General features: G+C 43.6%; 1 protein-coding gene across 1 annotated transcript in view; it reads left to right on the top strand.

Annotated features, from left to right (window-relative positions):
• Positions 1-24,544, top strand: part of LOC144824146 (ADAMTS-like protein 5) — a 297,391-nt gene that overhangs the window by 233,491 nt on the left and 39,356 nt on the right. Inside the window, exons 9-11 of the mRNA XM_078683277.1 lie at positions 10,667-10,830; positions 12,668-12,836; positions 16,980-17,075. Of these exons, the coding sequence (XP_078539403.1) occupies positions 10,667-10,830; positions 12,668-12,836; positions 16,980-17,075 (429 nt within the window). The remainder of the gene's footprint in view (positions 1-10,666; positions 10,831-12,667; positions 12,837-16,979; positions 17,076-24,544) is intronic.

Below are 24,544 nucleotides of genomic sequence, written 5' to 3'. Positions count from 1 at the left end.
TCCGAGAGTGGGCAGGCGGGATATTCCTGTTCTTTTATATGCAGATGATGCTGTTTTAATTTCAAGGACGGAGAAGGGGCTTCAGCTGCTTTTAAATGCTTTTAATGTTTTTATGACCGACAGGGATTTACTGGTCAACAACTCTAAATCGTATATTATGCATGTTGGCCGGCAGCCAAAAAGGAAATTTGTTTTTAAACTTGATGATGTGCCTATCCCGGTTACAGAAACATTCTCATATCTTGGCGTTTTATTCGACTCTAAACTTAGTTGGGGCCCTCATTTGGCCAAGAAAAAAGGGGAAATGTTGAGGGTCAACGCATCAATTTTTAATCTTGCAAAAAAACTGGGGAAGAAACCAGTTAGTGCAATGATTAAATTGTATAACGCCAAGTCAGTTGCTACTGCAGTGTATGGCAGCGAACTATGGGGCTACGTATCAGGAGAACAATTACAGGTTTCTGAAAATACTTTTCTTAAACGTCTGCTATGTGCCCCCCCTAGTACCCCTAACTTTGTAGTTCATGAGGAACTAGGGACACAGTACTTACGTGACAACTTTGCTCTAAGGCCACTGATTTGTTGGGTTAACCTGTGGTTAAATGAGGAAATACCTCTTACACATCAGATTGTGAGAGATCTTGTATCTCAGGATAACTCCATGTGCATCCCCTGGCTAAAATACTTGAAAAACTGTTTTGTAAAGTTGGGGCGTTCAGATCTGTTTACTCGCCCCAGTGGGATTGTAAAGGGGGATGTAACAGCAATTCAAACTGCTTTTTGTAAGTATCAGTTGGCCGATAGAGAGAGTGTGGAACTGCTAAAGCCAAGTGTTAGGAAATATGCTATGTTAAAGACATGTGTTAGCATAGAGCCCTACCTGGCAGGATCATTCAGTTCGCATGAAAAATTTCTGTTGTCGAGGTTTAGATTTAACATCTTTCATCACCTTTTAATTAGACCCAAGTCGAATATTTTTAGCAAATGTGCAGCTCCCTGTGGCTGCGACGGGAAGTCTCCACAGGATATGCTGCATTTTAAGTTTTTATGTAGGTTTTATGAATATCCCCGCCGACGTTATCTTGTTGCCCTACTAAGAAAACTTGGTTTTAATCAAATCAGACCAGCTCTTATTTACCTACAGCTTCTGCGTCAGGACAGTGTTCTCCAAATAATATCGTTTTTATGGTTTGAAATATAACCAAAATAAAGTCTCTTTTGATGATGATATACGTGTTCTCAATGGACAGAGGGTGTAAAGCGGAAGCGAAGTGGGTCACTCTCCCCTATCATTGGCCCCGGCAGCTCCCCCTCCCCATGGGCATGAATTGTCATGTTATAGTACCTGTGCGACTGGCTTCTTATGTGTCGGAACAAACGTGGATCTGCTCTCACCAGTATTACCACCGCACATACGACACCACACCCACACCCACCCATTAACACATCTACCCATCTCGGGACATTCTCCCCTCTACCCCAGAACCCACATGGGGTCCAGTTGCTCCCAGAGACACCCCCGCCACTACTACACTCGATAGGGCACCCTTGCCTCTGAGGGATCACCCTACCCACGATACACAACCCTCCATTTACAGAGGCTACCTTACCAATACAGGAGAGACACTTCACTGAGCCCTACCCACCCATAATATACTGTCGTTCACCATCCCACAGGCCCAGAAACCTTTCCCTGTCCCCTACCCTTTCCCCCCTTCTCCCCCCTACTACTCGGTAAATATTGTTCTCTGCTAATAAGATGCAACTGCCAATCATCCATGTCTCCTCCTTATTGATGATTGTTGAATGTGTCATATCGATGCCAGATGTTACCTTCTAAAATGTACCCATCTCCAAAGTGTTTACTCTGTGAAACTTTAATAAAGAATTGGAACAAAAACTTTTTTTACTCTAAAAATATTTCTAAATATATCAACAGTTAGGAAACTTAAACGAAGCACAATTTTTGTAATTCAGATGGGAACAAAGATTTTAATAGGGTCAAACCAATCATGACCATTTATATGGTAATGCAGAAATGCTATTTGTTGAAACCGATTTCCACAAACATTATTGCTCGTGCGTGATATATTTTTACATCAGTAAAAGCGGATATCTGTGCAAATTTAGTGCCCGTTTCGATGGAAAATGTGCTGTTTGTAAAAGGCAGTGTACTACCACACCAAGCTTTAGTTAAGTATTAGCAGCAGTGTGCTCCACAATGCACCACCGGCTACATACCACACACACTCCTGCTGAATGGCGTGACTCATTTGCTGCACTTGTTCTTTGTGTGAGATTGTATTTTAAAGTCCCTATGAATTCAGTGATGTAACATTTTAGGCAGCACCACCACTCTGAAAATTGTTCCAGAATCACTGACGCCGAGTATGGTTTATAGAGAGCATTGAGCATAGGGCAAGGCCTTTGACAGGCCTGTCGTTAGCTCACAGGGCCGGACTGGGAACCAAAACCGGCCCTGGCAAAGTGCTCGGCCGGCCCCCTGGGGGTGCTACCGAGCTCTTTGCCGGGTCGTTTTTCAGCCGATTTTGTTACAGGGCCGATTTTGCAGCTATGCTGCAAAAACGGCCCTGTAACAAAAACGGCCCCAGGGCCCAAAACCGGCCCCCACCCTTGCGGCGCACCGGGGGATTGCCCGATGCCCGCAACGGCCAGTCCGGGCCTGCTAGCTCATCTGCTATTAGGGCCTGCATTACAAGGTCAGAAGGCAGCATATATTTGCATTCTACTTTCCAAACATTTCCTAGGGAATTTCAATAGGACACGCAATTTGAGAGGTCCAATATATATCTTCCTTTGTCTAATCAGCACACATCTTTCAAGGACCATTTTTGGTGGATATAGTTTGATTTTTGAACGGTTCATGAAGAGTGGGCAAATGTCCTTAAACAATCCAGAAAACATTTTTCTGTGATTGCATAGAGGTCCAGTACGTTCCAATCACAACTGACATTAGAAGTAGGGTATTGCCAAGGCCTATGGACTGTGTGTAGAACATTCCGGGACAGGTCCAGTGTTAGGTTTAGGGTTAAGGCTAGGGTCTATTTTTAAAATACATCTGTCCGGAATATCCCTAGTCCTCCCAGGGGCAACAGAGGAGGGAGGCATTACCAGCCCACTCTATGACCCCTGTGCCTGAAGCAGATTATTTTTGCAGTAAATATTTTCTGGTTTTACCAGTCAGTTTTACCAACTCGGAAATCGACATGGAGTCTGTTTTTTTGGCATCAGATGCCAATCGAACTGCTAGATTTCCATGCAACATCCGAGTGGAATATTTCAAAAGCGAACAAATATTTGCAGTGAATCAAAAGAGCGCACAGAAACTACGACCTCTATATGCTGTTTAAATATTTATTTGTCCAGTAATTTTGGGCTGTCTTCAGAAAATGCAACATTAGAACCCAGCTTCCTATAAAAATGTTCCCCATGATCAATATGTTGGAAAATTACCAGGAACCAACTTACTTGTGTATCTATTTATTTATTCCAAATTTGTTGGCAAAGTTAGCAGATGGGGCCCGAGTTATTAGCGAACAAAACGCTTTTCCTATAGACTAAGCATTGTAAACATAAGTATAGTCACTGTCACTGACTCTGTAATATAAATGTGACCTGTTCTGCCCATCTCTATCGCATCTTTGATTTGACAAAAGATATCTATTTGTGTGTCACAAGTATGGTTTTATTAATATGAAGTCAGATCATAATGGTGAGGACTGTCTGGGATATCAGAGGGTCCTGTGACATTCTAGATCTGGAGGGACAGCCGCCGGTAGCTGTGCAAATGAAAGATACATGACAGCAACTCAAGTTACCATGACTACATGCACACATGCATATACAATTCGGAATTACCCATATCTAATTTAAATTTGTGCACTCTAATTTTTGAGGATGTATTTCTCCCAAATGAAAGATGAAACAAGAGTCCTTATTGTTTTAAAGGATGAAGGAGAGAGAGGTGAGAGAAGTCGGCTAATGATACAATTCATTTAGAGTAAAATATCAAGCAACAAGTACCACACGAAGAAGAATAAGCGCATGGTGTGCCTGGGTCGGTGTGCCTTGAGCCCTCAAGCCCACTCTGTGGCAGAACTTACACAAGCCTTCAGGAGAGATTGCCACCAGACTCGATGCTTCTCCCATTTCCCTCGCCTTCTCCCTGCAAGCTTAGGCCAAATACCAGGCTATGCCGCTACTCCAGTCTGTTTTGGTGAATGGCATGAGTGATTAGTTGCCGATGGCATGGTGCTGGCATACACCCCATGTTGTGGCTTCTACCACCACCCCTGCCACTGTTTTGAAGCTTCTCCAAGCCAGTGACTGCGGCAAGACAGTTAAAACATGAGCTGTAAACTGTTGCTGTGGTGTCAAGGCAATCTAGTACTGCCCCACGGCTGACTTCTCAGGCCCACTTCTGCTTGCACATGTCAGCAGGCCCATGCAAAGATCAGAAAAATCAGAGTGGCGAGGCCCTGCATGCCCCACTACTGCACCCTTGCCGCAAGGGAGCTGACAATATTTCCAGGGTAGTGTATGTGGCATGATGTTTGAGACTCATCTCACAGGGTTTAGTGCTTGTCCTACCCTTGGCCCTTCAATAGCGTATCCTACCCTTGGCCCTTTACCAGCTTGTCCTACCCGTAGCCCTTTAACAGCTTGTCCTACCCGTGGCCCTTTAACAGCTTGTCCTACCCGTGGCCCTTTAACAGCTTGTCCTACCCTTGGCATTTAACAGCTTGTCCTACCCTTGGCATTTAACAGCTTGTCCTACCCTTGGCATTTAACAGCTTGTCCTACCCTTGGCGCTTCAACAGCTTGTCCTACCCTTGGCCCTTTGACAGCTTGTCCTACCCTTGGCCCTTTGACAGCTTGTCCTACCCTTGGCCCTTCAACAGCTTTTCCTACAAATGGCCCTTCAATAGTCTCCTGTAGATTGCTGTCCTTTTAGAAGCCAAATGTGCCCTTGCTGTGGTGTCTATATGGCTTGGCAGAATAGAAGGATTTATCTATATGTGAAAAGCAACTCTTTCATTAGTGGTTCCTGATATATGTTACCATAGGTAGACGTGTTGTCTTTGAAGCTGTAACTAATACCGTCAATCTGTCCCGCTCCCTTCTTTCAGAACCATCCTGCCTAGTTCTAGACTGTGCTCGTCCTGTGCCTTCTACTTTAGTCAAAAATGGCAATCTGTTGTTTATCTGTGTATGGGCCAAGCCCAGCTGCCCCTATCTTCTGGACATTGGTGTGCTCCCTCTACCTTTCTGATCCTTTTATCTTCAGCCACTGACCCACCCCTCAACACACATGCACACTTTCATCGCCTGGTCCTCCCAACCCATTTTAGATCTAGCGGTCCCTTTTAGGGAAGCCCTCAGAGCAGGGACATATCAACAATGAGCGGCTTCTATTCTGCTTCTTGTGTGATAGCCTTGGTTGCCCAATGTCGTTCCTAATGTTTGAATTAATGTTGTTTTGCCAAACATATCATGCACCCACACCACTGATGATCATGATGAAGCAGAAACCAGACTCCCGCAGTGGCAAAATACTCAGTACCTGGTTGTAAATTAGCCCGGACCCGAGAGTGCTGCGAAGTCAGGCTAATGCAGCGCTGTACAAATCTGCGTTAACATACCATATTCCCAACGTCAGATCCTGCGAGTTAGCTGAAAACTAACGATTGCCGAACCAAGACTTTCTTGGCCAAGATTCGTGCGACTTGTTTTGCCTTTGGTGTTGATCTTCTGTGTGTGTGGGAGGAAGGCAGAAAGGAGGGTGTGTGTGTGTACTTGTGTAAGTACTCTGGAATTCAGGATCACAAAAGGCCTCGAATGGAATGCTGCTCAGAAACATCCCACTTTCCCCATTAACAAACCCATCATCACTACATTTAAAAACAGAGCATTGCTGCGGCATTGACATAATGATAGCTGTATGTGCATATGTATGGCTCTCAAGGGGAGGTGGGACGAGTTGTGGCAGATCATTACACCCCTATCCGCGCTGATCACTGCCTCCTGCCTCTGTAATAAGCATGTGATGTTCTCTCTTCTTATGTTTTAAGTCCTAGAGATAACAGAGCCAATGATGAAAGTCCAGGAGGACTCTGAAATCAGGGCTTTGACGCTGCTTCTGTTTTCAGACTTTTTGTGCTGATGGTATCTTGTAAGTGGCATGTTTCATAACCTACACGGGCCTGAAAGACACAACATTCACTTTTGATGAACGTTCTAGAGTCATGACTTTTAAGGATTTAGATCCCGGCTTATTTCAGACACACAGACACTTCTTTTGTTTTGTCAAATACACAACTCTGCCTGATTCGTAGAAAATTGCATTGCATCCGAAAATTAAACGTGCCTTTAAGACAATTTTATATAATTAAAAATGTGATTTTTTCTTTCACATACATTTTTTTGATTTTTGAAAACTACTAGAATCAATAGGTTCTAGAACGATCAAATTCAGTTAAGTTCACTGTGGACAGCAACATAATCCAGTAATAAATACAATGTAGAATTGTGAACTACAGCAATATAACACAATAGACCCTGTAGGAACATCTACAACAATACCTAGTTCCCAAACCCACCTGAATTATGCACGACAGACACTGGACGGGATGGCTTGAGTCCACCCATGCTCCACTAGCAGGATGGATGAGTGGGGACATATCATGAGTCTGCCTGGACAGCTCAACTAATATGTTCTCCCAGGTCATCACCAGGCCTAATCGAAACTTCAATTAGGCCACAGCAAAGTAATGTTGGTAATTCCTAGTTAATCTTTCATGCGGAATTATAAATAATAATGAATTCAGGCTTGCTCACGTAATTAACAGTAATTTGGGGGGAAACAATCCTATTGCGATAGCATATTTAGCAAGTTCAAGGGTGCATTTTGCGCTGAGAAACCAGGACTAAATGCTAGGATAAATTGGGAACAATCCTACCCCTAGTGCACACTTAGCAAGCGCAAGTAGCAGCTTGCGCTCGCTGTTCATGTTTGGCTGAATTTGGCTATATTTCTTTGTGTAAAATACATCTTCATGCCCATTTTGGATGCAAACGGATATTCTTGTGCTATGGAAATGCACTAAAGGTAGAATGACTCTTCTCGCGTAATTCAGTATAATTTTGTAGAGTTTTTGGGTAATTCTGCATGATTATGCTACACAGGATTAGGCGAGTTAAGAAACTCATATTCACCGCCGAGTCCACACTTTCCAGGATGCTACTCACCTTCATCAGCGCAATTCACTGAGCTGCAGCACCCCTTTTGCATTTACTCACCTAATCAATGATCCAGGGGGCTGTCATTAATTTCCATAACATCGCAATCTTCCGATTCGTGAGTAAGAATACTAGGTTAATTAATCAATATTGTATTTATTTGTGTGGTTTTATGTAGCGTGGACTTGTCCCAAAGATATGCCAGTGCTTTACAAGGACAAATGACAAATGATATACGGTGCGGTAGGTGACAACACCAATAGCAATGTAAAAGTTAATATTAAGCAGCTAAATACCAGGGACCATATTACAGATGGAGCGCATTTTCCTGGATTGCGCTGGGAGCACCTTTCAAAAGGTGCGCCCAGTGTAATCCAGGAAAATGCGAAGCATTATGGTGAATGCGCGGCCCCTAGGCCAGCTGGGAACTCACGATGCCCCCAGGGTAACGCATTCATGTGAAAAATGGAGTGGCTGCTTTAAAGCCACTCTGTGTTTTCACAGTGCAGGCGGCAACCCACCTACACTTTTAATGAGGATTAGAGATCCCTTTGCAGGCGGGTGCAGTCAGTGACTGGACCCACCTTCAAGGAGATGTCTGGGGAGGTTCATTGGACCCCTTTGCCCCCCTCAAAGGGGTGCAATCAGGGCACACACTCACAGTGCACCATTTTCTAGGTGGTGCACTGTCAGTGTGTGTCCTGAGAGCTTCTTTGCCTCTGCACCTGCGTCTGCAATATGGCACGGGTGCAAAGGCAAAGGGATTCCCTCATTTGCATGGGATACGCCTGCATGCAAATGAGGGAAAGCCCTCTGAAGATAGCACTGGCGCTTTATGCACACCAGCTCTATCGGTGCACAAGCATCTGCGGCCCCTTCTGTAATACCAAAGTGCCCCAGGGGTGTGCAATTCGGGCGTAGCACATTCATAATACGGCCCCAGAAGGGATTCAAAATGGGATATATACAAACGACAGAAGACCATTAAACTGCTAAAAACATATTAAGAATCAGGGAGAGTACCGGATTCGATGAGTACAATAAAAGAGGCCTCTACACGACAGAGCTCAGAGTAAGGTATAAACTCTATGCTGAAGTTAAAGGTGGAATATAGACTGAGGTATAAACTCTATGCCCAAGTCAAATTTGGAATTATAAAGTGGGATGTGATAGTAAAGGAGGGGAGAGTGAGGAAGAGATGCAGGTGGCTAAGGGCCAAAAAAAATGGGGAGATAAGTTTGTTAAAAAGTTTAAGGAGGAAGCAGATTTCTAAGAGATGGCTTTAACTGGAGTTAGACAAGAAGTATCTTTGCATTGGAAGCAGTTTCAACTCATGCTTCAAGGTTGTCAGTGAGGCCGTGCGGTGTAGATTTGGGGGAGAGCATCCCAAACTATAGACGCACTGCCCAAAAATGATTGCGCTGTCCTTTTCAAAGGCAAGATGTTCTCAAAGTAGATCTAAAGTACTGAGTAGTGGTGGTTTGGAAGGTCTTGTAGGTGATACTAGCCATTTTATAGAGAGTCCTTGTAATATTATTAACAATGGGGTAATATGGACACATTTTTTAGTTCCAGTAACTAAGTATATTGCAGCGTGTAACACTGCCTTTAACGGAGCAAGGGAACTTTTAAGAAGTCTGATCAGAAGAGTATTAATGTATTTTAATCCTTGACAATACATGAGATTGAGATAGAGGTTTGAAGTCTTCTTCTGGGATTTAGGGGGTCATTACGATGGAGGACGGTCTTCAGTCTGTACGACATCGTATCGGATTTACGACCGGCCACCTACTAGGCAGCCTACCCACCATCCGAATTATGAAGCGACCGTCACGTGGTGGTCGCATTACCTATATTTTGTATTGTGGTGGGGATGCGGTGAGCAGCCCCAGCCGGGATACAAAAATTAGGGTGCAGACATATCCCTGCACTGTGTGGCAGTCACCATGTGGTGTCTGCCAAATGGTGCAGGGATATGTAGGGGGGTACCATAGGTGCCCCAAGGGTACATGTTCATGTCCCAGGGATTAATGGGGGCCCGCTACGGGCCCCCAAATCCATTTCTGCCAGCCGTTGTGCAGTGGTTGACAGCCGCAGAACGACCTGGGGAAAGGGATATCATAATCCCAACGGTAGTGCCTGGCAGGCACTGCCGCAATGCAGGAATTAGCAGTTGGTGCGACGGACAGTCGAATTTGATCCGTATGTCTGGACCCTGGCGGTCGGTATTTCCGACCACCACCCTTTGCCCTGCCATCATAATATGGCGGTGATAAACTGCATTGCGATGGAGGAGTGACCGCCACCGACAGCATGTCGGTGGTGGTCCCTCTGCCATCGCAATAAGGCCCTAAGTGACAAACCCTCCCAAGAAGTCGGAATTGAAATTGTGCTTTCTTGCCCAAATCGTGTTTGAAGATTAAGGGCCACATGTAGGTAATGAAGATTTACGGATTCTAAAATACCAAATTTTACCGATTCGGTATTTTAGAATCGGTAAATGGGATGTAGGTATTTATTCGGTAAGTATTACCGAATCGGTAAGATTCGTTAATTACCGAATTGGTATTTACTGATTCGGTAATTCCCATTCATTCCTATGGGCCTGGAGGCCCATAGGAATGAATGTGAATTACTGAATCGGTAAATATCGATTCGGTAAAAGGGGGAACACATTGAAGGGTGGCAGGGTGTCACTTTGACACCCTGTTGCACCCCACGATCGTGCTTGTGTGCACATGTGGCAGACATACATGCCCTAAGGGCATGTATGTCTGCCACATGGCACAGTTGAAAATGCACAGATTTGAATTTTCAAAGGCATTTGATATTTACCACCAACTTATAGTAGGTGGTAAATAACGAATCCTTAAAGCACATGAGCACTCTTAAATGTACTTCCTACATGCCATTTACCGATTCGGTAAATACCGAATCCGTGAATAATGATTCGGTAAATAGAATCGTTAAATACCGATTCGGTATTTACCGAATCATCACCTACATAGCAAATGGCTCAATACCGGTCGGTAAGCCTGAAATTTCTCAAATTTCGGGTTTACCGACCGGTAATAAGCCACCTACATCAGGACTTTTATCAAGAATAAAACTCAAGCATTTTGCACTTTAATGATGTCTGTTTTGAAAGGTAGAGCAGTACAAGAGTCAATCCAGAAGTTAACTGGTAAATTTAGATGTAAAGATGAGATCAGGAGAAACTCACTTTTTAAAGAATCGAGTTTCAAGTGACTTGAAGTCAGCCACTATGGACATTGTGTATTGTCATAATAACGTTAATCCAAATTCAGTATTACAATGTCGAATCTGTATCTGTATTGGGCTTTGCAGCTGTGTTCGATGAATTATTAATACCTACGGATCTAATCACTCTACTTTCTTTTTTCAGCTCTACAAACTGAACATTTTAAATATGTAATAAATGGCAATTGGGAAATCAGCACACCAGGTTTATACAACGTAACTGCGACAGAAGTCTTATATCAACGGAATTTAGCTAATCAGGAAAGCATTGAGGCAACAGGTCCCACCAACGAAGACCTTCGCGTTATGGTAAAAAGCGTTGCTTACATACATTCATTGTACCACTGCACATGATGAGGCCAGGTTATACCTTTGTTTTCATTTACTTGTGGCTGCACTTGGCCTCCAGTGGCGCAAATAAGGAATGTTGGGGTGGTGCACATGCTCTTGATTGGAAAATGTACAGGTTATTCTTTAAAAATATATATATTCATATGTTTCTGAAACTAAAATATTCTTTTTTGTGCGAATAGCTTTATGGTATTACATTTATCACATTTCTGCATCTGGAGGACAGCACAAAATAGCTGGATGTTTGTTGGTTTTATCCTTAATCTCTCAGGTGGAATAAATACTTCCTGTGAAAATTTGGGGGGCAACACCTAGATTTCCCATTGCCCGCAGGTAGTGTAGGTATAACAGCTTACCATCTGGAGCAGGAAAATTTGACCAGTGCCCTGTGAATCTCTTCTAGACTTGCCTGGAACAACCAACAGGAATATTTTTCTGATTTTCTCTTACCGTTTCCCATGAGCCAGCATGCGCAAAAGTCATGGGAATGAGTATTAATGGAAGCTTTTGTTAGACGCCAAGTCACCACTGAACATAAGCACAATAATCATAGCAAATATAACAGTTATTGTGGCAATAGAAAATATAAAGAGTTTAAAAATTATGAAATGCAAAGACATGAAGCTTCGAAATTTCTCTTTACTGAGAATTATTTGCTGCTATCTAATAGCAGCAAAAAGCGCTGTTATAGTGAGAGGTGGAATGCAGCAACAACATGCCTGTTCGCCAGAGGCGTGCCACCCTTAGTCACACAGTCCAGTCTTTAGCAAGATGACTGCTTCATTGGTTACAGCGTCCCAAGAGCCATAACATTCTGGAAGAAAGAATTCTTCTCTCTGTCTTAAAGCAAGGGGCTATATATATATGTGTATATGCTCCCACTCCTGCTTTGCTGCCTTAACACAGGCACCGACATGGCTGGAATCAAGTTCAAAACATGTATCCACAAAAGGCTCTTACGCATTTCGGCAGTTTGCACCACCTAGATATACCTTATATATATATATATATATGTATGTATAGACTTGGCCGAACCAAAACAGTGTAACACATAAGATATATGGGTATATGAATGAAAAGCACATGTTATAAAATATAAAAACAGATATAATATATTGTGTATGGCTAGACAGTCATATGCATATGTATAATGCAGTAAGATGCAGTAAGAGGCCAGAGATCACAGGTGAATGGGAATGGTGGGCACCAGAATACAATAATGCATATACACTGAACACCTGCCTCAGCAGTGTTTTAGGAGTAATATGAGTCACAAACATTTGTGAAGTTCAGTTTTTACCTGTAAAGGCATCAAGTGACAGAAGGTTTAACCTACATTATTATAAACTGCTCATTCAAAATAACATCAGCTTTATGGTGCTTTCTGCCAGCTAGTTTTGAAGCTCACTGGACATAGGATTGAGCCCATGTACTGCCAAATGCAATTTTAGTTTTACTTTCAATCTTTGTAACACATTTAATGGCATTTTCTACAATGCTGCTAGATTGGGTTGATTTATAACATCCAATTCACATATGTTTGCATCCTTTTTGCAGGCATTATATTCCTCTCACAGATGGTTTAGAAAAAAAGTATTTGCCTTAATGCATTACATACGATGCATCTCTTGTAGGCTATGCTACATCTAATAGGCTTTCTAACATTCTGGCTTCAAAAGTGGTGCAGTTATGAGGAGAAATGGTACAGCGTAACCACAAAACAGCACACTCGTATCTGTTCTCACAGTTCATCTTCTGTATCTCTTTTGTCCACCTTCTTTACCTTCTGCCTCAGCTCCTCTTCACAGAGCGTAATCCAGGGATTGACTATGAGTACTGGCTTCCAAACGACCAGTATGACTACTACTATGGAGAACGCAGCCCGCTGATCCAAAACCAGGAAGCTGTTACTGTTCCAGTATCACCATTCACTCGACGGACCACTCTAACAACTAGCCCTATTGGTGAGTGAGAAAATATATTCATAAAAAAATATATTTTTCTTGCCAGGTTATTTCTAGACAGTTTGGACCACTTGGTGAAGGCTCAGATCTAGATGGAGAAAGGGGGATTGTGCTTCACATTTTTGAGTTAAAAAGTATCAACCTAAAACAATATACAGTGCAGGATATCGGCTAGGACCATGTTGTCAAGTTAAATGTGTACAGGTAAATGTAGGTTTACTTTTCTTAACTCCACATCTACGTACCTTCAATACATATATATATTTTTTTTCACTGAAAATCTAAAGTGATTTTATAGTTAAGTGAAAATTCTAGTTACAAAATACCATTTAAAATTCGAGAAACCTCTGAAATTCACCAGTTATAGTTAGCTGAAGTACTAATAACATGCACACTCGTCGTGCACAGTGTTGTCAACAATGATGCAATTTCAAACATCATAGGTAATTTATAATTTGTAATTTGTAAGGGAATATATAAAGTGACGGAATCACCCCTGAAGGGGTATCTCCGCGTTGCAGAGAAGACAAAGTACAGGTTAGGCACAAATCAGTCCGGGAATAATTCTTCAGGAGTTTCCTGAATCGAAGAAGACTGGGGCATTGGCGCAGGTCCTCAGGCAGAGTGTTCCAATATTTTGGAGCCAGGTGTGTGAAAGTTCTGCCTCCTGCTCGTAATTTACTGTAGCAGGGGACCACAAGCAGTCCTCTCCCTTCAGATCTGAGAAGCCTGCTCGGACGGTAAGATTTAATTTTGTCTGCCAAATAGCTGGGACACCTACCATAAAATGATTTATGTGCAAGGCAGCAGAATTTAAATTTAATTTTCTGACGAATAGAAAGACAGTGAAGCTGTCTTAGCAGAGGTCTAAAGAGGGTACGCGGGGGCATTTTGAGAGCCAGATGTGCAGCAACATTCTGAACTATCTGCAATCTACTCAAGAGAGACTTGTTTGCAGATGCTAAAAGAGAATTGTAATAATCAAGTCGGCCGATAACCAAAGCTTGAATCAGGGTTCGTTAGACTGATAAGGGCAGCCACTGAAGCACTCTGCGCAAGGGACTCAGAGCAGAGTGTGGTAGCAAGTCCCTGATGTGGCCATGACTTGATCTTTCATGATGAGAAAGTTATCCAAACGGACCCCTAAATGTTTTGCCGCAAGAGATGGAGCAGGAGTGGGGCCTAACACAGTGGGCCACCAATTTGGCGACCAAATGGATTGGGCAGAGCCAAACAAAAGGATCTCAGTCTTAGACGCATTAGGCTGAAGGAAGTTTTCCATCATCCAGCCAGACATGGCCAGCATGCCCTCCTCAAAGCGTTGAACAACTGACTCTGTATCCTTATCAAAGGACAGAAGTAGTTGTGTGTCATCAGCATACGAAATGGGAGTGAAACCATATTCCCTAATAATCTTGACAAGGGGAGCCACATAAACATTAAACAATGTAGGGCTCAAACAAGAGTCCTGCAGCACCCCCTTAGAAAGCTTCAATGTATGGTAACGAAATTGACCTAAATTAATTGTCTCAGTAGGCTGATCCAGAAATCTAGCAAGCCGCTTAAGTGTCTGTCCCTGCAGACCAGATTCTTCAAATTGATGAATCAGTTTCTGGTGAGAGACAGTATCAAAGGCTGCTGTCAGATCCAATAACACCAGCAGCACTGCCTTGTTGTTATCCAGAGCCATGCTAATATAATCTTGACCCCATTGAGAGTAGTTTCTGTAGAGTCGTGTGGTCTGAATCCAGACTGGGAGGGGTCAAGTGTTCCTTTAGGTTCAAGGTAACCCATCAGCTGGGTGTTAACGTTCCCTCCCACCATTTTGCTCACAAGCGGCAAGAGCGAAATAGAGCGATAGTTAGCAATCACCTCAGCGGGTATCTGGGCTTTTTTCTTAATCGGTATCACCTGAGCAGCCTTCCATTCAAGTGGGAGTACCCCCTCACTCAAAGAAGTGTTAAGGATGTCACAGATAGCGGGAGCCAGGAGAGGGGCAGGTCAGGCAGACACATATGCTGGCATAACATCAAGGGGAAAACCAGATTTTGCTGTTCTCAACATGGCTTCTGGCTGGGATATCTGTATCTCATTGAAATGTTGAAGGCCAGTCACAGACAATCTCAAGGTAGAGGGCAGCAAACTTGAGGAATACAAGGAATTAGAGACCTGAAGGAATTGATCATAGATTAAGTTTATTTTTTCTTCAAAGTAGTTAGCTATGTTGTCACATAGTACTTGGGAAGGGAGAATTTGTAAATTACAAGCGGTAGGGTTGATGAAAGTGTTGAGAATTTTGTAAAGTTCCTTGGTTGAGTTGTCTGCTTGATTGAGCTTTAAAATGACATGGGCTTTCTGTGCCTAAGATTCTTATGGTAGGAAGTAAGAGCTTTTTTAAAGTTAAGTTCCTCCATTTCCGTATGGGTTTTGCGCCAAAGTTTTTCCAGGTTTTTTGCATTTGGATTTTTCATTACTTAAGTCCTGGGTGTACCAATCTGCACATTTTTATGACTGTTGGTTTCTTGTAGTTTCAAGGGCGCGAGAGTGTCTATCACCATATTTAGTGTCTCATTAAAGACCCTAAGCTTTTTGTCAATGTCCATATGCTCATCAAATGTTGGAGGCACAAAGTTTTTGTTAAAGGCATTAAAAGTAACTTTATGCCATTGTCTTTTATGACTGTGCTGTTGGTACGCAGGGGCTTGTGTTCTAAAACAGCCCTTAATCTGAAACGGAATCAAAGAGTGGTCTGACCAAATCAAAGGGCGAGGAGGATCAGAAGATATATAGGGTGAGTTAGTGAGCAAGATGTCCAACGTATGACCCGCTGAATGGGTAGGGCCCGTATTGATCTTCGTAAGACCCAATCTCGCCATATCGGCCAGAAAATTAGCTGCCTCTCTATTCTCACTGTCTTCGCCGTAGATATTGAAATCCCCCAATAAAAGGAAGTGTTAAGAGGTAATTGTATGAGGGGCAATCTTTTCCATCCCTTTTAAATTAAAATCTTAGTTTTTTAAGAGCACCCTTGAGGCTGTTCGGGGGAGTTAAGAACATTTTTTAAAAATACAAATTTCCAATTCTTTATCGGAGATGGAGTCGATAACAGAGACTTTCAGCCCATCTTTATACACAATGGCAACACCTACTCCCACTTTTCCTACTCTATTCAGTCCATGGATCTGATATTTATCAGGAAGGGGAAGAGCAATATTAGGTAGTGAGTGAGGTTTAAGCCCATGTCTCCGTTAAGAAGCCTAAGTCTGGGGAGTCGGAATTCAGCAAATACCACAATTCATTGGAATGTTTAGGCAATGATTGAACATTCGCTAAGAAACCACTCCAGGCAGAGGTCGTGTATGTGCTCTGGGGTTTCGCTATCTGCCTGTGTATCCTGGTTAATATAGAGATCCCCCAACTCTGGAGAGAAGCGTCTTATCACAACAGCTCTGAAAATGACAGAGCTTACATGAAAAAGGTCCTTCCAAATCCGCAGAAGTGAAAGTAATAGGGCTTGCAGCAGCGAGCTGTCTAACCTGGATAAGTTGAGAGGCCGTATAACAGCATCTGGACTCATTATCTGGAGCCAAAGGGAGAAGGGTTCTGGATCCTGGGAATGTCCAGGCGTGGACGGGCTTGTTATCAATAACGTCATAGAACATTTGAGTGATGTAATATGTGTGGTCATAAGCAGTGCATTGCAAGTGTGCTACTTATAGTTAATCATAAGTAGCTGCTGTCTGTAAACTCCATAGCACGCTTTCTCTCACTCCCTGCACCCAGATAGCTTACAGTAGAAAATCTGGCATATATGTATTGTATAAAAAAATGACATTATCATGGAGCCGCTGTTTTACGGATGCACTGTGAGAAAACATGGATGACGCTGAAGAAAAGGACTCTAGCCTCGAGGTCTTCATGTTGTTACTTCTGCATTTCAATGCAACACAAAACTGAAAACTAGATTATATCTGCAAAAACACGTTCCCATAGAAATTCGGGTCTTTATTGTGCACGGCAATTATGTTTACTTATAGTACTGAAGACTGAGAGGTATACTCACATCCCTAATCTGTTAGAAGACACTTAACTAACTCTTCAGTGCTTAAACGTGTTCCAATAAATCGCATTTGTATTCCGCAGCGTGGAAGCCAGTGGTACCAGCGAACCAGAGGCCGCAAGCACGCCTGGAAAGAGACAACATGGAGTCCAACGTCATCCCGGAAGCGGAAAGGCCGGGTACGTAACCTTTCAGTATAAGAAGCCTCCGATGTCCTACCCTGCCCTGCCCTTAGGCGAGAGCATCCTGTCGAAGGTTCTGCAGCTTCAACAGGCTGTCGTTTTTATCCAACCCTCTAATATACCACTCCAAATTCTTGAAAGATGCAAATTAAGTTGAAAAAGAAGACATTTTAACATGCTTTCCATTTTGATAAAAAAAAAAAAGATCCTGGCTTTTGGCCTCTCGCACCATTGGCACAGATGGCTCCAGTGAGAGTGCCCAGCTGTGCGGAATGACGTGCAGCACGAGGGTGAGGAGTGTTTGTAGGCACGTTTGCAAATCTGGGATGTGTGCAGACTGCAATTCGTCAAGCACCACATCAACAACAAATCAACGCAATGTACATTAACACAGGGAAGGCATGTGAATCAAGCAGCCTGGCTAAGAGGGTTCTCCATTCACTCCCCAGTTGTTTCCTTGATCTCCTTAGTTTGAAAAAAAATACAGGTATATCCCAGCACAAGTGAAGGATGCCAGAGCTCGTGTCTGATGTGTACTGCAGTGAAGAATGTAAACACAGAGATATGAACGTGGTAAAGTGCCAAATGGTCTTGGTCAAAGATGGGCCGAGCTGTTATCTACTTCGGTTTTCCATCCATCATCTGTCTGTTAAAGTAATCAGAAGATATACATTAACATTTCTCACTATAATGTCAACAGGATGAAATAAAATACACAGATGTCATTGATGTTGTGCTCCACGAGGTAAACCATTTCAGCCCTCTTGGGCAAAATGAAACCACCTGCCATTCAGGAATGACAACATGGTGTATAGGACATCCTAGCTATGGGAAAGTTGGCCCTGGCGATGACCAATCACAGCAAGAAGTTCTCAGAAACCTGTACTCCCTTCTTGAATCTCCTAGCCACAGTGTTCAGGGAGTGCTACTGTCCTAAATTAATTGAAGTGTTGTGTGTGAGCTCTCCAGAACAGTCGCAATTACCTCAGCAACGGGAGAAGGTCCTGGGGGAACAGGACACAGAACACAAATACACGCTGTGTTCATGTTCAGCAGCATCAACATGGAGAGATGATTCAGAGGTGACTGGCGTTAGGAGGGAGGGAGTGAATGGGAGTGGGCAAGGGAGTCAAGTGGCCCAGAAAATGGCCCAGATTTTCCAACCCTGAGAGTTACTGACAGTGGGGGCCATAACAAGTTGGACCATGGAGGTCCATATGAAACGACCAATTACAGGGGTAACTGGTAATTCTGGGTCAGATTTCCCCAGTAATTCCTAATTTTCTTCCAGATTTTTGCACAGAGATTTCAGCTCCTTTAAGAGCTGAAATATCAGTGTGACAATAAACAGCTCTGCTCCCATAATTCAGTTGGAGCCAGTCTCAGCCTTAATCAGCCCCGTTGGAATTAAGAGGCCATCCATAATGAGAGTCTTAATGTTTAGATCTTCTACCTGCCACGGCAAAGGGCGTTTTTATGTCTGAAATATGTAAAACGTAATAAACAACTTTGCTTCATAAAAATCCAATTCCTTTTTCTCGCTGAAATGTGGGCCTCTGACCTTCAGCTCTGCTCTGATCCAACATCTTGGCTATTTGACTTGTTTCTTCATTCTGTTAACCCTTTGCTTTTCTTCTATGAGTGGAGGCAACCAGATTCTTTAATGGCAGTATCGAGACCCTTCTGTCCCCTTTCCAGTTATTGCACTGTTTAGTTTCACTTTGTGTTTTTTCCTCACAGTCTGCTGGACACTACAAAACTTAATTCTCTCTCTTGTGCTTTTTCTTCACCCCATCTTCTCCACTATTGCTTAACCCTCGCTTTCTTTCCCCCTTTGTTTCTGACTGATATGAGTACAAAATAGTGTCTGGCTGGTACAAAACAACTCTTAGGTATTTCGAAGCAATGGAAACATGCAGTTTTCTCTTCTTTGGTCATACTTTTTTTTATTGAAATGTAGAGATCGCTTGTTGCTTCTGCTTTGAAAATATGGACTAAATGCAAAGCAGTAAATACACAACACCTCAGGAAGATGTATTTTGTGGCAATTTTAGTTGGGGTTTCATATCCATGTTCACTACCTGAATGAATGGAAGGTATTACTAAAATACTGAGATTTAAACTTCGATATGCCACTCGGTATCTGCATGCCTTGACAATATTATAGTATCCTATAATTTGGGCACAGTATTTTGGCATGTAGATATTTAGGGGTCGATTAGGATGGCGGACGGACAAAGTCGGTCCGCCATCCTCTCCGCCATCCTGTCTGGGGCAGGGACCGTCCGCCACAAGGGCGGAGGTACCGTACCCCAAATTAGGATGCACCCGCCACAGTGGCAGGTGCATCCCACATTTTTAACATTGTGGCAGACGGTGCTGAAAGCACCGCCTGCTGCAATGTCCAAAATGCATGTTGTGCGTTTCACAGCACAACATGACAGGCACCGCGCGGTGCCTGCCATGTTGTACTGTGAAACGCAGGGGGGTACCATAGGTATCTGGAAGACACCGCCAGCCAAATGAACCCTTTTCCGCCCCGGCCGAAAGGCGACCGGGGCGGAAAAGCGGCGGACGGTGTTTCTGTCCGCCGCGGTCCCCCCTGCCATTGTAATATGGCTGGGGGGAAATTGGTGGCGGACGGGCACAGATGGCGGACGGATCGCCACTGCCAGTATGGCGGTGGCGATCCGTCCGGCATCCTAATCGGCCCCTTAGTTAGGTATAGGTTTACTATTCAACAATAAATCTTTATTTGGATAAGAATATCCATAACATAGTTACACAGATCAAATTTACAAAGATCCTAATACAAAATTTATATTTAAAAATAGTTTACTAAAATTCATGCAAAATGGTCTCAGGACATAGACAGATTAAATATACAAAACACAGAACACGAGACACTGAGCTAGGAATCAACTCAATAGCCAATGAGTATACAAAATGTTATCAGAAGCATCGGATAGGGGATAATTAATTGACATATATTAACACTGTTATGGATATAATATCCGTGGCTACTCATTTTCATATCTTAAAACATCCAGGTATCGGAGCTGTTTTGTTCTTTGGATGGCATAAGAAACGTAGACATAGACTTCATAGCATAAATTCACATTATTAAGGATACGGATAAAATTAAAGGCCTCTTTTTGATAAATGATTGCTTCTTATAAAAACCGTGGCCGCAATATTTATTTCCTCAGATCCCATTTAATTTTCTATTTTTTTTAATGAATTGTGGACTGGTTGGACTTGCCATGGCATTGGCATTTGGGTAACTTTTGGGAACAAAAGCTCCACTTGGATAAGCAACCAAAAAGTGCAGTGTGCCTATTCGCAGTCTAGTTAGATAGAATCTATGTTGGATTTTTGGTACCAGGGCAAGGTAGCTCTGGGCACTTGGGTGTATGGGTCCTGAGAGGTACATTGACACAGTTAGTTTAAAACACTCTCTTTTGTCCCTATCAGCCATCCTTTTCCCAATCAGAATTGTTTTAAAATATTTCCTACTAAAGTGTAACACTGCAACCGGATCCTCAATGTTCAATTTCCCATCCGCCACCTTTAGCAAGCTGTTTACATAGGCAAATCATGGTATTATTGCTAAATGTTCCAGTGTTAGACAGTCTGTTATCATCTCTTTGGTGAATTTAGTGCCATCTTTACTCCATAAATGATGCCAAAGTGTGATGGGACTTGTCTGCAGGGCATCCTCTAAATAGGGGACCCCTAATTCCTTATGAACTATATAAGAGGAGGCTGAACAGGGCAGTGGTAATAATCTACATAGGAAAAGTCTTTCCTGGGTCTGCAACAATTTACAGCTTATCTGGCCCCTTAGAGGGGCTCCGTAATTGACACTGGAAATACATTTACTTCTGTATATGGTCAGCAGCTCTCTATTGAGCTTGTTCCGAATTTTAGATGTAAACCTAAACAGGGCTTCTGAGGATCTAATACATTTCAGTTTTGCTGCATCCGCATGCTGCCTATTGGCCATTGCTAGAAAAATTGATACCTAGGTATGTAAAACTTGCTGTTGCAGCAAGTGCTTGTCCCTTGATATGATGAGTTTTCTTTTTGGATCTCCCTTTCCCGCACGTCATGGTAAAGGTTTTCTTTAAATTGATTTTCATGTCCTTGTCCTCCATATAAGTGGTGAACCCATGGTCTGGTTTACTATTCTTAATTCCACATCTTTGTGCCTTGAAAACATATATATCTTCAAAGTACCTACTCAGTTATGTAGTTTAGAATCGTAAACACTTTCTTTTCTACGTATACTTACCATCATGATCTCCTAGTAGTTGAGATTTAGGCCACAATACTTTGCATGCTGATTTTCTAATGTTCAACCCATAGGAGATGGTAAAGCATCAAAAGGACATAAGATGAGGACATAATTGTCATCTACGAAGCAGCCAGATGGGCTGGGCGAGGAGGGAACACTCTGCAAGACTTATGCCTGTGGCCCGGACTGGGGGCCAAGGCCTGCAGTCTCCCTGTTGGGTGAGGGGACATACCTCAGGGAAACCAACACCGCCTGCTCTGGAGCCTAGAGCACTGGTGTTTGCCAGCCTGCCAAGACAAGTGTGGCCTGTGAGGAACAGGAGAGTGTAGGAGGGAGTGAGGTCCAGTGGGGAGCTCTGTCGAGTAAACTTCAGGTACAAGGTGTGAGGAGACAGCTGCTGCACCAATCGTGTTGTTAGCCGTGTGCAGATTGAAGTTGGCAGTCGCTGTATGTATTAGAGGGCCACCGTGAAGAAAGTCATCAGTGGAGTGCCATGTGGGGAGAGTAAAAGCCTGTACTGCCTAGTTACGGTGACCACATATGCCAGGAGGGGCCACAGTGACAGATAATGCCAGATAACGAGGGCTGAAGCCTGGGCGGCCACCCTGGTAGGGACTACCGTGTGGTGAGGGCCAGCGCCTAGGTTTATATTTTTGCAGAAGCCCCATATGCCAGGAGGGGCTGACAGTATCAGGAGTGCTCAAAAACAGTGAAGCTGTGCGATCCGTAGATCACAAGAAAGTATCAAGGATTGCTCCCAAGTCGCTCCTGTGAACTGAGGAGGCCATGGGTGTATCGTCACATCATTGGGATACCGACCGGTAGCATTGGAATGCAACCCCTTCTCCCCGTTGGGGAGTGTAGAACTAACCGTGCAGGAAGAACACTGGAGCACCTTCGATAGATGCTGGAGCCCACTATGTCAGCTCAAGTGAGAGCCTGCGCCTTTCAGGTGCTCCTGTGCATGCAGCTGATTCTCCAAACAGGGCCAGAGCAATGGGAGTGCCCGCGAATGGGTAACCCACTGAGACGCTGCAACCTGCATCACTGCTGCAGCGGATAAGACTAGTGACGGGCCTATTGGGCACCAGCAGAATCACTGTTAAGAGCACTGCCGCACAAAGACACTTTTGACTATGTTCTATGAGTCAGGTGGGACTCTAGTTAAGGCTAATTAGTGAGCATTCCCTGGATGTGGCCATCAGTGAATGGGGAATAACCCTAACCACATTAAGAAGAGAGGGTAGGATGGGGATTTACCAGTAAAACGCTAGAGTCTTGACCTCAAGGGGAAATCTGTTGTTGCTTAATCATGTCATAATATTTCTTTGAATCCGTAGTTAAAAACAAAACCACTTCTTTTTATTATAAAAAAAAGTATTTGGCTGGACATTTTTTATAATGGAGTTTTATATAGCGTGAACCAGAACCGAAGGTATCAGAGTGCTTTACATAAGCACCAGTTGCGTTACAGATTCATTCATTTTTGTTAAGCACGGGAGATGAAGTGATTTGCCCAGAATCATTGGATGTTGAGCGTCCTGGCCGGTACTCGAACCGGGGACCCCAGTTCTGAGGTCGCCCACTCTACCCGTTAGGCCGCATCCTCTCCCCTAATTCTGATTTATTTTACACTGCTGTGTGCTCTTTCAGTTATGTGTTGTGTTCACTAATTTGTATCACTCCCCATCGAGGGAGCCTTAGACTGTTCATTCACATCTACCACTGAGAATCATGTGGAGAAGAGGTACTTGGCTCAGCTGATCAGGAGCCATAGTAGGTCGGGCCCTAGGACATCAAGAGTAAAAGGACTCAATGCTCAGGGTTGCCCCCAGCAGCCCCTGAGCACCCCGTTACCCTCTGAAATGTGGTTCGCCACCTTGTACATCTATTGGGAAACTGCAGAGAAAAGAGCAATGCATAATTATAATTTTAACTCCTTCGGTGCTGATGACGGCTCCCTGTCGTCATCAATTATGGTGGGCGTGTGCTGATGACGGCCGGGAGCCGTTACGACCACGCCCACGATCGGAATGTGCCGCACAGGCGCAGAATTCCGGCCGCAGCCAGGGGGTTAAAGCCCTGCTACTTGAAATCTGTTTGCTGCTTGGTGTTACCTGTTTGGTGCTGCAGTCTCACTATTGCTCTTCCGTCCTAGCTTGAGAACCTAGGTTTGTGTTACATTACATAGTTGTTGCTGCAGGAGGTATCAATATTAGCTTCTGTACATAGTTTTTAGCAATTGAGAACCCTACTGGGTGCAATCTTATTTGTTGCTTCAGTCCAGAGGAAGACTTTAGATTGCAGATTGAGAATTGTACTAGATGTTATCCTACTTACTGCTGCCACAGGCTCTTAGCCTTCAGATCATAGCATGAGAACCCTATTTTATGTTCTCGTAGTTGCTTTTGCAGTCTGCACCACTTCAGATGTAATCCTGTGAACTGTGCTGGTTGTTTTGCTATTTGTTGTTGCAGTCTTCACATAGTCATTAAGTCCTAGCTTGAGAACCCTGCTGAGTGTTACCATATTTGCTGTTGTAGTCTGCATTCGGGCGGAAAGTCTTAGCTCCAAAGATTCCTTGATGCTACCTGTTTGCTGATGGTCCGCACCTAACCTTTAGGCCTTAGCTTGAGAGCCTTAAAGTTTACACCCAGTCTGTAGGGCCTTAGATTAGATTGTCACCCAGTCACTCTTACCATATTTGCTGTTTCAGTCCGAAGCTAGTCTTTACACGAGAGCTTGAGAGCCCTTCGGGGAGTTACTTTGACTTCTGCTTTGCGTACTTAGCCATCACATCTTACCTTTAGAGCGCTGCTTGGTGCTGCTGTTTTGCTGTCTTGCATTTCCTTCCTGGCCTTTCAGGTTTAGCTTGTGACCCCTGCTGGAAGTATTACCGTATTTGCTCCTGTAATCTGGACCTCGCTTCACGTCCATGATTGAGACCCCTGCTGCGCGTTTTACAATATGGGCTGTTGTGTCTGCTCTTAGCCCTTAGGCTTCAGAGCCCTGCAGGATGTTTTCCCTTGTTTGTTGCTACAGTGTACACCACGCCTTTATGTAGTAGCTCGGTAGCCTTGCAGGGTGTTTCCATTATCACTGTGGTTTGTACCCAGTCCTAAAGCCATGCATTAAGAGTCTTGTTGGGTGTTAACTGTTTGATGCAGTG

Source organism: Lissotriton helveticus, chromosome 3_1, assembly GCF_964261635.1.
Source record: "Lissotriton helveticus chromosome 3_1, aLisHel1.1, whole genome shotgun sequence".
NCBI lineage: Eukaryota > Metazoa > Chordata > Amphibia > Caudata > Salamandridae > Lissotriton > Lissotriton helveticus.
The sequence above is the reverse complement of the archived record's forward strand: the minus strand, read 5'-3'. Positions and strand labels throughout refer to the sequence as shown.